Raw genomic sequence first — 14,842 nt, forward strand, 5'->3', positions numbered from 1 at the left:
TTGCTTTACTTGGTTCATTCATCAGCCTGTTGGTCCTAAAACTACAGTTCTGGGTGTTTTTCAGGTTTTTCAACTTCAAATATTTTCATGATTTTTTACCCATTAAATTTTAGTTTAATGCTTTTTCATTATTTTTACAATATTCATTATATTTCCCAATATAATAAATATTGGAAGATAAGAGTCTAATCACCACCAGTGACCTCTGCCAAAGATGAATTCAAAGTTCAGCAACAAGATTGATTTGGTTGCATAAATATTTTGATGTCGTGTCAGATTTGAAATGTTTCACTCTTTAGACAAAATGCACATGAACAAAATCTGTAATCGTCTGCAACGTCCCAAACGTGTCAGCTCTAAACTGAAGATGTTTTGTGCATTTTAACATCGTTGTGCAACGTGTTGCTACATCTCTGGTCACAGGCTGCCGTGTCGGTCACAGCACGGGGTACAGGTCAGTGTAGATTTAACATAAACATATAAACGAAGGATGAGTGTGAACAAGTGTGACCTCCATGAAGAGAAAAACAAGACTCACCTCAATAATGAACGTGACGTCAGGATCCCACCTTGAGCTTTGTGTTAACAGGACTGTGGGCCCTCTGCCAGTAGGAGGCGCTACAAACTGACTGGTGCTTTGTTGTTGGAGCAGTCAGAGGTGGGGACGGGTGGACAGGCTGATCATTGGTCCCAGAATTGGTGTTATGGACATTTATGGGTCCTTAATGAACATTTGTCAGATCACATCTGCATATGTTCCTGGTCACCACAAGTTTTTCTTTCATTTAATGTAAATTGTCCCTTAAATATATTAAATATCGTCTGCTGTGTAACAAATATAATGTGTGTAATTTTAAACTTCAACTCACCTGAAAGTTTCCAGTCAGCCTCCTGCTGTTGCAGCTCCAACAGGCTTCCTGCTCACTTCAAGTTTAATCACACTTCAGTCCAGCAACACATTTACAACCAACACACACACAGGCAGCACTGATGGTTGTACTTCAGTTTTATTGTTCTAATAAAAGTCAAAGTGCAGCTTGTCTTTACTTTGGTTTACTTGGTTTATTCATCAGCCTGTTGGTCCTAAAACTACAGTAAATGTCTTGTTTCTAAAAGTTCAGCAAAAAATATGTTTGATTAATAAGAATTTTAAAGGTTCTGATCAGCTGGAACATCAGAAGGACATTTTTAAACCTCTGTGTATGTGAAAGTGACAGAAAGACATCAAATATTAATTGTGTTATGTGAGTCATATATATTTAGTTTTGCATTTTATATGGAAGTTGTATTTAATTTTTGTATGATGGATTTGAAAAACAAATATTTCACATAAGGCTTTAAGTGTTGATGACTTTAATTACAGATAAAATAACTTACTCAGTAACTTATTGGTTGAATAGTAAAAGAGAGAAAACGGCTTCAGAGCTCTAAGTGTCGCTATATTAAAGGCTCAACATTTAACTTGGAGACACTTTGAAATATTTCAAAACATCAACAGAATATAAAGAAAACATCTCTGACGTCATGTTCAACACATCTATATATGAACTGAAGTTAGCATCCAGCTAATGTCAGCCTGTACACTCATGTAATACCACTTTGTACCACAGGATGGTGCAGTGAGCCAGCATCTAGTCTGCACTGAGCTCACATTTGTATAGTTGTTGTTGCACTGCAGCATTAGGTCAGACCACAAGTGTGTTGTTCTTTTACAATAAACAGCAACAATCAGAAAGTGTGTTTGGATTGACAACAACTGTGATGACACATTATAACCTGTTATTAAAGTTCTGCCCCTGCTTTGATCAAATGTGGGTTACTGCTGGTTAGTTAGTGTGACTTCATACAAACCTGTGTGTTACACCAGTGGAAGAAGCTTTTCCTTCATCAGTCTTCTTGTTTCTTACTATAGGGCTGAACAGCTACACTAACACTCTCTGGCTCTATGCTGCCCCCCTGTGGTCACAGTTGTAGTCAGTGTTGGTATGAAATGTTTGAAAGCTTCAGCACCACAGACAGCTGCAGGCAGCTCCACCCTCTCTGTACCATGTCTGCAACCTGTAACTTCAGTGTGTTCATTTAAACATTGAAATAAACTCTGGCTGCACATCGTTCTGCTTTTCTTTAAAAACAAAAACGGTTAAATAGTGTAAAATATGTAAATGTACAAAAGTTAGTGGTCCCAGAATAACTACAACTTTAAATAATTATAATCATAGCAAAGTTTGGCCTGATGGTGGCAGTAATGGAAACATTAGAGTACCACCATCATCACTTTCATTTTACCACATTTTATTTGAAGAACACTCAAGGACACTGTACACAGCAGAATAATAAAAGCAACAGAAAAGCAGGCAGTTTACACAATCATAAAGTCATAAGGCATAAAACTAATTTAACATAGCAGAGTGGAGAGGTTATGTGGGATAAGCTATTTTGAACCAGTGAGTTTTTGTCTAGACTTAAAGAGAGAGAAGGAAGAGATATTTCTTAAATCAGGAGGTCGTGAACTCCAGAGTCGAGGAGCAGAGCAGCTGAAAGCCACGGTGGCAAGACAGGGGGCGGGGCTAGAGAGAGAGAAGAAGGAGATCTAAGACACCGAGACGGGATCATCATCAGAGATAGATGATGAACAGCCTTAAATGTGTACAAAAGTATTTTGACATTGATGTGATATCTAACTGGGAGTGATGAGATCTGTAGAAGGGGTCCTGGTGATGATACGAGCAGCAGAGTTCTGGACACATTAAAGCTCATTAATGGATTTTTGAGTAAGACCAAAAAGAAATGAATCACAGTAATCGATCCGAGCAGTAACAACACTGTGAACAAGAACGGCAGCGGCATGTGGAGTGAGAAAAGGACGGAGACGATTAATGTTGCACAATTGAAAATATGCAGACTGAGTAACATCATTAATGTGTGAACTGAACGATAGAGTACTGTCGAGGATGATACCCAAACTTTTCACAGAGGAAGAAACGGAGACCGGCGAGTTATTGATCGTTATAGTCAAACTGTTGGTTCTGGATAATGTTGATTTAGAGTCGACCAAGAGAAGCTCAGATTTGACGGTAACAGCAGTCGGTAAGAAGATTTTTACCCAGAACTAAAATGAAAACCAGAGAGCAGAAATGTAAAAGAACAAAAACAATGGTGGGGTTGGCCCGGAAGCAGAGAGGAGAAGAGGCTCAGAACATGTGGACAGTATGAAAACGGAGGAGATGAAAGAACGTCTCTGGAGGTCGGACGTGTTGCTAACAGTGGAGGGGCTGCTTTGAAGATTGGCTGCAAAGGCAGAGTTTCTCTGGAGACTTGGAGGCAGACAGGAGCCCTGCTGGGGCTTGGCTGGATAACTCAGAGGACTCAGGATACTCGGAAGTTACACCTCCTCCAGCTTATCCAAGGGAACATCAATGTGTTCCCAGGCCAGCCAAGAGATCTAATTTCTCCAGCTTGTTCTTGGTCTATCCAGTGATTCTACCATAGAAGCATGAACAGGTGGAGACGGAGGCTGCAGCCTGACTGCTCATCAGTTACCTGCTGAAGTTCAGGGTCTGGCTGCTGCGCTAGTTATGGTGTTCTTGATTACAAAAGCATCACAAGTAAACCAGGAAACACTAACTAGAACACTCAGCTGGAGGGATGAGGGAGATCATGACAAGTGTTGGAGTGACTTTGTTAAAAATTGTCATTGTTGTGCTTCGAATTGTGAACCTTGTTTAAACTGCATGATTGAAGATATTCTTGTTTCTGTTCTCCTCCCTGCATGTAGGATGGTGGGGGAGGCTACAGCTATAGTGTTCAACTGCAGGCACATTCCAGGTAAAGATTCTGGTTTCCTTATTTGCTCGGGAACGTCCACTTCCTGCCCTTCATGGGCTCACCTATGCTTGTATATGGGGGAGCATTAAGGGGGTTAAGCCATATACAGGGTGGGGGGAGACGACCCTTTTATGAATAGGGATGTTGTTAAATGGTTGTAAACATATGTTGTGTAGCAGGAAGTCACGTATACAGAGACACACACACACATACAAACACATTCACAGTGTGTGTTCTCTGAATAAAAGGCTGCGAGGGGAGTTTGGAGTTGGCTACAGGGAGCTTGTGTCAGTTCTGGGAGGCAATCTCCCCTTGCAAGCAAACCGTACCAGTGGCTCTTGTGTTCTGTTTGCAGTCTCTCGTGGTCTGAATCCAGCAGGGTCGTATGTTCAGACCCAACAACAAGCAACACAAGGGAATGCAGACAATGAATACAAACAATAAGGGAACAGACCACAGGTGGTAACAAAGAGCAGAGTCTAATCGTCAGTTTTACTCACAGAGGGAGGATAGTAGGAGCGTCGTCTCCTCCGGCCTGAGGAAACAGGAGAGTTTGGAGCTGCTGATGCAACATCATTCCAGCTGAAGAGCCTGTGATGAGCCGGCCAGTAAAATCTCCGGCGAGCAAAACGGCATCATCCAGGTGGAGTCGGCAGCTGGTGATAGGTTGTTGCTCCACGTGAGAAGGAAATCTGCACTTTTTTCTTCTTGGTGAAGGAAAAAGGGAAACCGGATAATTGAGCCTCTGATGGCCCCAGACAGGAAACTCTTTGAGGATCGAGGTGGAAGAGCTTATGAGGAGGCAGGCCAATGAGCGGGCAGCGGAGAGGCTGATCAACAACCGTGAGCAACCAGAGATGGGTGGATGATGCCCACTTTCAGCTGCAGAGCATCAGGTGCAGGCGGGGCAGCAGGTGGACGAACACGGCGTCTTTGAGGACCCCTTAGAGCCCGGTGAGTACCACTGAAAATGTGCTCCTACCAGGGGTGAGCCAACGCTTCCACTTCAGCTTTTCCTCAAGAAAGGAAACGGCTACTTGCTGCCACTTGTAGGTCGGAGTCTGCTGCTTTATTTTAGTGCTCGAGATCTCCTGTCATGTACCGCCGTGTGAGGCAAGGCAGGATAGCAGATAAAATGTGGGAGTCGGAGACAGAAACCAAACTTAAAGACAATTATTACTGACTACAAAACACCATAACTAGACCAAGAAATACTAAACAGACGAACACACAGCTGGAGGGAATGAAGGAGGCTGTGAGAAGAAACACAAGGGAACAGATCACAGGTGGGAACAAAGCTGAACGTAATCAAACGAACGAGACCAGGAAGCAAAACTAAACAAGATGCACACAGGACGAGAGACTGTCAGAGTAAAACAGGAAACAGCAGAAACACAGAGACACGACTGGGGAACAGGCCAATCAGCATGGAGACAAGACTGACTTCACAGAGAGATACTAACACAGGAAGAGGGCGGGGACACAGAGGGGGGATGATAACAGAAAACCTGAGGCTAGATAACAAACTAAGACCTGGGACACAAACAGAGACACAACAATCATGACCAAAACTTCACCTCAGAACAAGAAATGAACCAGAATCAGACGTCAAACACAAACGCTGGCTCACAGACCAGGACCATGAGCCTCCACACAGAAAGACTCCACCCAAAAGTGTTAGGATGCCTGGGTCGTTGACCCAGGGTTTTTTGAGTTTATTATATTATTTATAATTTCTAGTCTTTGGGTTTTTGTTAGAGTCATGTCTTATGGTTTGTCTCTGTGTAATCCTTAGTTGCTATATCCCCGTGTCCAGTCAGTGTCTGTCTGCCCTGGTCCCACGTCTCTGTTCCCTCTGTAGTGCCTGCCTGTGAGTCTGTGTCTTTGTTCAGTCTGTGTTATGTGTTTCCTGTTTTACTTTGAAGGTCTCTATCTTATCTCAGTGTGCTCAGTTTACGCTTCCTTGTCTCGTCAGTTCTGATTTGCCCCAGCTGTGTTTCCCTCCTGTTGTCCATTCCCCGATTGCTCCCTCGATGTATTTAAGCCCTGTGTTGCAGTTTGTCATTGTCGTGATCTACCGTTTATTTTGCTGTGTGTTTTGGCTGCCTGTGTAAGTTATTTGGATTCTTACGTTTGTTCTGTTTGAGTTCAGCATCAAAGCTGTTTCAGTTTACGTTTGTCTCTGGAGTCTGCACCTTGGGTCCTTTTCTTGCCTGCACACAGCCGTCACATAACAAAAACAGGAACTCTCTTTCTGAGAAGTGATGGTGCTCACCACTGCAGCACCACGCTGCCCTGTTAGTTTCTGTGCTGGTAAAAATAAAGATGAATAAATAGTTCACTCTGACATACAGTGGGGCAAAAAAGTATTTAGTCAGCCACCGATTGTGCAAGTTCCCCCACTTAAAATGATGACAGAGGTCAGTAATTTGCACCAGAGGTACACTTCAACTGTGAGAGACAGAATGTGAAAAAAAAATCCATGAATCCACATGGTAGGATTTGTAAAGACTTTATTCGTAAATCAGGGTGGAAAATAAGTATTTGGTCACCTCAAACAAGGAAAATCTCTGGCTCTCACAGACCTGTAACGTCTTCTGTAAGAAGCTTTTCTGTCCCCCACTCGTTACCTGTATGAATGGCACCTGTTTGAACTCATCATCTGTATAAAAGACACCTGTCCACAGCCTCAAACAGTCAGACTCCAAACTCCGCCATGGCCAAGACCAAAGAGCTTTCGAAGGACACCAGGAAAAGTATTGTAGACCTGCACCAGACTGGGAAGAGTGAATCTACAATAGGCAAGCAGCTTGGTGTGAAAAAATCAACTGTGGGAGCAATCATCAGAAAATGGAAGACATACAAGACCACTGATAATCTCCCTCGATCTGGGGCTCCACGCAAGATCTCATCCCGTGGGGTCAAAATGATCATGAGAACGGTGAGCAAAGATCCCAGAACCACACGGGGGGACCTGGTGAATGACCTGCAGAGAGCTGGGACCAAAGTAACAAAGGTCACCATCAGTAACACACTACAACGGCAGGGAATCAAATCCCGCAGTGCCAGACGTGTTCCGCTGCTGAAGCCAGTGCATGTCCAGGCCCGTCTGAAGTTTGCCAGAGAGCACATGGATGATACAGCAGAGGATTGGGAGAATGTCATGTGGTCAGATGAAACCAAAGTAGAACTTTTTGGTATAAACTCAACTCGTCGTGTTTGGAGGAAGAAGAATACTGAGTTGCATCCCAAGAACACCATACCTACTGTGAAGCATGGGGGTGGAAACATCATGCTATGGGGCTGTTTTTCTGCCAAGGGGACAGGACGACTGATCCGTGTTAAGGACAGAATGAATGGGGCCATGTATCGTGAGATTTTGAGCCAAAACCTCCTTCCATCAGTGAGAACTTTGAAGATGAAACGAGGCTGGGTCTTCCAACATGACAATGATCCAAAACACACCGCCCGGGCAACAAAGGAGTGGCTCCGTAAGAAGCATTTGAAAGTCCTGGAGTGGCCTAGCCAGTCTCCAGACCTCAACCCCATAGAAAATCTGTGGCGGGAGTTGAAAGTCCGTGTTGCTCGGCGACAGCCCCAAAATATCACTGCTCTCGAGAAGATCTGCATGGAGGAATGGGCCAAAATACCAGCTACTGTGTGTGCAAACCTGGTAAAGACCTATAGTAAACGTTTGACCTCTGTTATTGCCAACAAAGGTTATGTTACAAAGTATTGAGTTGTATTTTTGTTATTGACCAAATACTTATTTTCCACCCTGATTTACCAATAAATTCTTTACAAATCCTACCATGTGGATTCATGGATTTTTTTTTCACATTCTGTCTCTCACAGTTGAAGTGTACCTCTGGTGCAAATTACTGACCTCTGTCATCATTTTAGGTGGGGGAACTTGCACAATCGGTGGCTGACTAAATACTTTTTTGCCCCACTGTATTTCCTGTGTCACAAACACTTCTTCTCTCTGCTGCTTCGATGTACTTACAGTTTGTAGAAGGCAGCGTCTAACAAAGCCGTGTTATTATAAACATACTGCAGCTGCTGAGTTAAAGCTTATTATCTCTGTGATAGAAATATTAAAAACAAAACTTCTTTCAGTGTTTTACATTCTTGTAACTGAACTTCAGATCTTGTTGAATGTTGTTTTCATTTGTACATAACTGACAGTCTGACGCCTCCTGACGTGTCAGAAGAACTGTGACTCGTCCTGTTTTACTTCCTCTTTGTTTTCTCGTCAAAGCTGTCGGACTTAAAGACACAGACAGACGGTGAAGCTGCTCAAAGATCTTTCAGCTCAAAATGTCTACAGAAATTCAAAGTGTTGAAGATTTCAGGGTGAAATACAGCAGAGGGTCCCAAGAGGATGGAGGAGTGAGAGAGCAGAGTGAGGTGGAGGTGTTAGATGATGGAGAGCAGCACCCTGACGTTGGCCTACAAGAAGCTGGTAAGCAGGAAATCATCAAAGTGACAAAACCAAAGAAAATGTTGGTGATGAAAGTGTTGTTCAGTGTCTTTTAAAGCTCTGATATCCGACCACTTTAAGACATATTAGTGTTCGTGTCACATGTCCCCAGAATATGTTTCCAGTTTCAGTCCAAACTGGCACACAGATCATTTGTTGCACTGGGCCTGTTTACTCCCAGTTAGGAGCTCCGTTTCTAACCGTCTGACTGTTTCAGTGTCTGTGGCTTCAAGTCAAACTGGTTCAGCTGCTGCTCTGCTTTCAGGAAGAGGTCTGTGAGTGGCAGAGAGAAGCAGCCAATAGGAGCAGCACAGCTCTTTCTGCTTCCTCTCCAAGTGATAACATGACTGTAAATACAGCCAGATTGTCCACACAGTCATTGTTTTAAACATATGTGAATGTCGAGTTTGTCCGACAGTGTTGTGCTTCCAAAAATGCGTCTTTCAGAGGTGCAGAGCAGCAGCTTGGTATGCAGCTGCAGTGTGTTAGCAGCTTCCCCCTGTAGTTAATGCAGCACGTTTAAATCAGTAGTTCATAGTTGTTCTGTGGTCTGACAACAGGAACAGAAAGATGCAGATTCATTGTGAGTTCAGCTGCATCAAAATGCAGTATGAGTGAGTGTAGAGAGGAGAGAAGCAAACTGATGGAAACAGCTAGCAGAAAGCTAACTGAGTGTAACTGAAGCACAAACACAGAGTAACACACACCCAGCACCACTCTGTTATAAATCAGCTTTAAAGTTTCCACAGTTCATGGTTGTTCCTCAGCATTACACTTTCCTCACAGCTCTGACCCGCGTGCAGATGATCGTCATACAAACTAATATTCTGGGACTCTCCTCCATATTTGTCCCTCAGGTTTCTACACTTCTTTCTACGTTCCCTCACGTCCATCAGGATAGTTTTGCTCATTTAGTCCTTATATTGAGAGGAGGATTGTTTTTCTCTCACTGATCTATTCAAAAGCTGCGACCAAGAAGTGGCCAGAAATGCATCGACCGATCACAACAGCTGGAATGGACTAATGTTACTTTGTCCTTGTTTGAGTTCCTGTAACTTTTTAACAAACTCGACTAATTTGTTTGGTAAATCTGATTTACTTTCTACTGGGATCATTCCTACAGTGAGGATTAATAAAAAGCTCCAAAGTCTCTCATTAGTGCTTCATAAATGGACTTTTTGTTTTATCTTTGTAGATGTTCACACCGAGAAGAAGCTTCCAGCTGTGAGAAGAAGCTGGTTCAGAGCTTTTGAAGTGAACCTGGGAGTGCTGTATCTGCTGATTGTGGTGGGAATCATGACACGCTGTGAGGAATTTGATTCCAATATGTTAGATGTTTGATTTTGAACATTAGAAGTGAAATGATTTGATGCTGCAGACCTGATTGTGTTTAGTTCCTGTTCCCACACTGCTGTGTTTCTCCTACTTCACTGGAAAACACACAAACAGCAAACGTGTTACTATAATGTCATGTGCTTCCTTCAAGGAAGGTACATGAAGCCAACACAGAAGCAGCAAACACTGCAGTTCCTTTAATGACCACTGGAGGCTGATGCTGAAAGCGAGTCAGTCCCCACAGACTCCCATGTTAAAATGAGCACCTTTGCTGCAGTAAAAACATGTTTCCATTCAGGACCAAATGAGTTTTGGTCTCTAAGGATAGTTTCCTCTTCATAAAAACTGCACGGTGGCATTTTAAATGGAATTCTCTGATCAATAATATGAGCTGCTGTGTGGTACAGCCTGACCAACACGTTGGTTTTGCTGACTGAGCTTCTAGTATTTCATCAGTCTGTTACTTAGCACTGATTAGCAGGTGTGTGTCTGTGTGCATGATTCCTGGCTCATATCTTGTGTGTGTTGTGGAGTGAATGTTCTTGTTGTTCCTTCAAACTCTTCACTCAACATGGTGATTCTGTGATTACATCAACAAAGCAGACAGGCAGCAGCATCTGCTGCAGACTGATGCAGGTGCAGCCACACTATGTTAGACAGTGGCCGTCTGTCATTGTGCGACTAGTTAGTTCACTTGGTGTATTAAACAGGTAGCTAACAAGCTAATGTTAGCTCCATTCATCTGCTGGGATATATCAATTAATCTTTTTTTATTACATCAAATCACAACAACAGTTGCCTCGAGGTTCTTTATATTATCAGGTAAAGACTCCACAATAACAAAAACAACAACACAGAGAAAACTTCCAGCAGCTGCTGATGTTTGGATTTTAAGGTGGTTTGATTATATGTTTTAAATCAGTTGATGATCTTCAGCTGACCTTTAGCTCCTGGTGGAGCTGTGACAGACTTAATGCTGGATCAGCAGAAACATCACAAATCTATGATGTGAGAACAGAGACGCCTGCAAAAGGACGTCTGAAAGCAGGAAGTTCCTGGAAGCTGCAGGAAGAAACATTTATTAATTATAAATAAGCAGAAAGAGGAAGTGTTGAAGCCTCAGAGCAGCTTTGACTGAATGTAAAAAGACATATTTTCAGTGAGAACAGGCACATGTCACATGAGTCAGAATCTATTCTTTCAAAGCATATAGATAACATCTCTGACTACAGGTGTAGAAATGCTGTTTGACTCTTCACCTTCTTCCTCCACACTGAAGCACAATTATTCTGAATCTTGTCAGTGGTTTTTGTTCACAGTTGATACGTATTTAGCTCATCAGATTTCCTGTAGTTCTAACACCTCCACCCACAGGACATGTTAAAGAGCAATGGCTGCAAGTTTCTGACTCTTGTTGATATTTGACAAAGCAGAGGAAGAAGATTATTTCTGTTCAACGTTTCACTCATTTTATTTTATTTTATTTTATTTTGGTTTCACTGAAATATTTCAGATGCTTTGAACAAGAGTGAGCTCCAGGATGAACTTCAAGGTAAGCAAACACCAAGTTCTTATATCACAGATATATTTGTAGAACATTTTAACTTAATTTGAATCTTTTTTCTGTAAAGGCACAAAAACCAGCCGGACTCAGTTACAGAGCCGTTATGATGAACTGAGTAAAAACCACAGTCAGCTACAGGAAGAAGTGAAGAAGCTGAAGGAGAAGATAGAAGGTAATAAAGTTTGAATAACTGATAGAAAACATCAGTGTTACACAGTGATAACCTGATTGTGTCTTTGTTTTGAATCCTACATGTTTGATGCTGTGTAACAGTTTCTCTGTATAAATGTAAGTTTCAGTTCATTATGAATAAGAGAGAAAACCTGAGTTTAAATGAAGCATTTACAGGGAAAATGACAGGAACCAAAGATTAATGTGATACAACAGGACACAAAGTCTGACTTTAAAACATGTGTTTGACTTTAAGAGAAGTGGTGTCCAGAAGAATGGACGAGGTTTGGATGCAGCTGCTACTTTAAATCCACTGAGTGGAAAACTTGGTCTGAGAGCAGGAGAGCCTGTCAGGATAAAGGAGCTGATCTGGTGATGATAAACAGCAAAGAGGAACAGGTGGGTGTGTTTGTTCATGTCTGTGTGATCTTTGATGGAGCTGACAGTCATCTGTTACTTGTGTTTTTGATCTGCTTCCTGTCTCCACTCTGATGGATTTCTCTCTTATTTCTGCACAATGGAAGAAATGTTTCATCACATTTACAGGGAGTGCAGAATTATTAGGCAAATGAGTATTTTGTCCACATCATCCTCTTCATGCATGTTGTCTTACTCCAAGCTGTATAGGCTCGAAAGCCTACTACCAATTAAGCATATTAGGTGATGTGCATCTCTGTAATGAGAAGGGGTGTGGTCTAATGACATCAACACCCTATATCAGGTGTGCATAATTATTAGGCAACGTCCTTTCCTTTGGCAAAATGGGTCAAAAGAAGGACTTGACAGGCTCAGAAAAGTCAAAAATAGTGAGATATCTTGCAGAGGGATGCAGCAGTCTCAACATTGCAAAGCTTCTGAAGCGTGATCATCGAACAATCAAGCGTTTCATTCAAAATGGTCAACAGGGTCGCAAGAAGCGTGTGGAAAAACCAAGGCGCAAAATAACTGCCCATGAACTGAGAAAAGTCAAGCGTGCAGCTGCCAAGATGCCACTTGCCACCAGTTTGGCCATATTTCAGAGCTGCAACATCACTGGAGTGCCCAAAAGCACAAGGTGTGCAATACTCAGAGACATGGCCAAGGTAAGAAAGGCTGAAAGACGACCACCACTGAACAAGACACACAAGCTGAAACGTCAAGACTGGGCCAAGAAATATCTCAAGACTGGTTTTTCTAAGGTTTTATGGACTGATGAAATGAGAGTGAGTCTTGATGGGCCAGATGGATGGGCCCGTGGCTGGATTGGTAAAGGGCAGAGAGCTCCAGTCCGACTCAGACGCCAGCAAGGTGGAGGTGGAGTACTGGTTTGGGCTGGTATCATCAAAGATGAGCTTGTGGGGCCTTTTCGGGTTTAGGATGGAGTCAAGCTCAACTCCCAGTCCTACTGCCAGTTTCTGGAAGACACCTTCTTCAAGCAGTGGTACAGGAAGAAGTCTGCATCCTTCAAGAAAAACACGATTTTCATGCAGGACAATGCTCCATCACACGCGTCCAAGTACTCCACAGCGTGGCTGCGAGAAAGGGTATAAAAGAAGAAAAACTAATGACATGGCCACCTTGTTCACCTGATCTGAACCCCATTGAGAACCTGTGTTCCAAGCTTTGATATTAATGAGTTTTTTGGGTTCATTGAGAACATGGTTGTTGTTCAATAATAAAATTATTCCTCAAAAATACAACTTGCCTAATAATTCTGCACTCCCTGTATTCTTCCTTCAGACATATTCACAAGATGATGTCACTACAACAGAAGTGCTGAATTATGACTGGAGACAATATTTGTGTCTCTTCTCAAACAGGAATTTATCAATGAACTGAACATGAAAAGAGAGTCCTGGATTGGTCTGAGAGCCAACCAGACATCAGGAGGATATGAATGGGAATGGGTGGACGGAGCACCGCTGACAGAAACGTGAGACATTAGTTTGTTTCTATTCCAGAGTTATTATTTAGAAGTGAAACATGGATGTTTTGGAAGATAGATCAGCAATACATGAGCTGAGCTATTTTCCAACAGCCCCACAAACTGAATGTAAAGAAAAGCAGAAATCCTCCTTTGAATGAACAGCTGTGCTTGAACTCTCTTCATCTGCAGTCTGTGATGACGTTCAGTTACAACAAGTCAGTTTGAAGGAATCAGGATTGAAACATGTTCAAAGCAGCGACCGACACATTTCACTTTGTTCAATTTGTCTTCATGTTTTTGTGCTGTAATGTTTCTTTTCTCACAGAACAAAAAGTGTTTCAGAGAATTCCTGTCTCTTCTTCTTTGGTGTTTGTAAAACTTCAGAACATATGAAGGAAGAAGCTTCAGTAAATATGACCTGATAGACACACATTTCAAAGTGATGTCTGTAAACAGCTGACAAACAGTTTCAAACAGCAGAAAGTCAGCTCTGACTTCTTTTTATTCTCCATTTTTACAGCAGGAAGATTTCATATTCATCAAAGCTTGAAAGCTGTTTTAGTGTGCATGATGATTCTCAGAGAAAAGTCTAAAGGAGGGAAAGTGGGCGAGAAACCTGGGAAAGAAATACAGCAAATATTGGAAATATTCCAAAAGAGACGCATATTTATATGAATGTGACAATAGTTATGAGTTTAGTCCAGTTTCATATCAGATTTGATCTCTCTGACAGGTTCTGGGCAACAGGATGGTCAGATCCTTATTCTGGTTACTATGGAGTCTACTGTGACTATTATGGGAGATGGAGACAGTCCATCTCCCATAATTCTGATTCAAAGCCCTTCATCTGTGAGAAATGAGTTTGGTGCTTTGATGTAAATGTTTGAATAATCCAACCAAAGACACCTCACTATGAAATGTCCTGCATGAGCCTCAGACTCAGCTTACAGTCTTTACTTGTTCATTCTGCATCATATATTGATTACATATATTGTCCCTCTGTGCTCTGTGCTGTACAGTAAGGTTGGAAGTCATCCACACAAAACCTTGAAGTACTTCATTACTCTGTAGTTCCAGCAAATTGTTCTAATAAAAGTCAAAGTGCAGCTTGTCTTTACTTTGGTTTACTTGGTTTATTCATCAGTCTGTTGGTCCTAAAACTGCAGTAAATATCTTGTTTGTAAAAGTTCAGCAAAAAATATGTTTGATTAATAAGAATTTTAAAGGTTCTGATCAGCTGGAACATCAGAAGGACATTTTTAAACCTCTGTGTATGTGAAAGTGACAGAAAGACATTAAATGTTAATTGTGTTATGTGAGTCATATATATTTAGTTTTGCATTTTATATGGAAGTTGTATTTTGATTTGAAAAACAAATATTTCATATAAAGCTTTAAGTGTTGATGACTTTAATTACAGATAAAATAACTTACTCAGTAACTTATTGGTTGAATAGTAAAAGAGAGAAAACGGCTTCAGAGCTCTAAGTGTCGCTATATTAAAGGCTCAACATTTAACTTGGAGACACTTTGAAATATTTCAAAACTAAAAAACATC

General features: G+C 41.8%; 1 protein-coding gene across 3 annotated transcripts in view; it reads left to right on the forward strand.

Annotated features, from left to right (window-relative positions):
• The window catches only part of LOC147303196 (C-type lectin domain family 4 member C-like), a 36,287-nt gene extending 22,143 nt beyond the window's left edge, over nucleotides 1–14,144 (forward strand). For 2 of the 3 annotated variants that reach the window (XM_086281364.1, XM_086281363.1), the window contains exons 3-7: nucleotides 11,157–11,195; nucleotides 11,275–11,379; nucleotides 11,635–11,777; nucleotides 13,178–13,290; nucleotides 14,018–14,144. In XM_086281364.1, the coding sequence (XP_086137490.1) occupies nucleotides 11,157–11,195; nucleotides 11,275–11,379; nucleotides 11,635–11,777; nucleotides 13,178–13,290; nucleotides 14,018–14,144 (527 nt within the window). Of the gene's footprint in view, nucleotides 1–5,088; nucleotides 5,112–11,156; nucleotides 11,196–11,274; nucleotides 11,380–11,634; nucleotides 11,778–13,177; nucleotides 13,291–14,017 lie in introns of all 3 variants that reach the window. The other variant, XM_086281365.1, reaches the window with a different exon arrangement.
• Nucleotides 14,145–14,842: the final 698 nt, after the last annotated feature.

Source organism: Aulonocara sp. 'chitande type north' Nkhata Bay, linkage group LG22 (assembly GCF_057382095.1).
Source record: "Aulonocara sp. 'chitande type north' Nkhata Bay isolate Kocher_YH1m ecotype deep benthic linkage group LG22, A_spYH_male_GT1.1, whole genome shotgun sequence".
Taxonomy (NCBI): domain Eukaryota; kingdom Metazoa; phylum Chordata; class Actinopteri; order Cichliformes; family Cichlidae; genus Aulonocara; species Aulonocara sp. 'chitande type north' Nkhata Bay.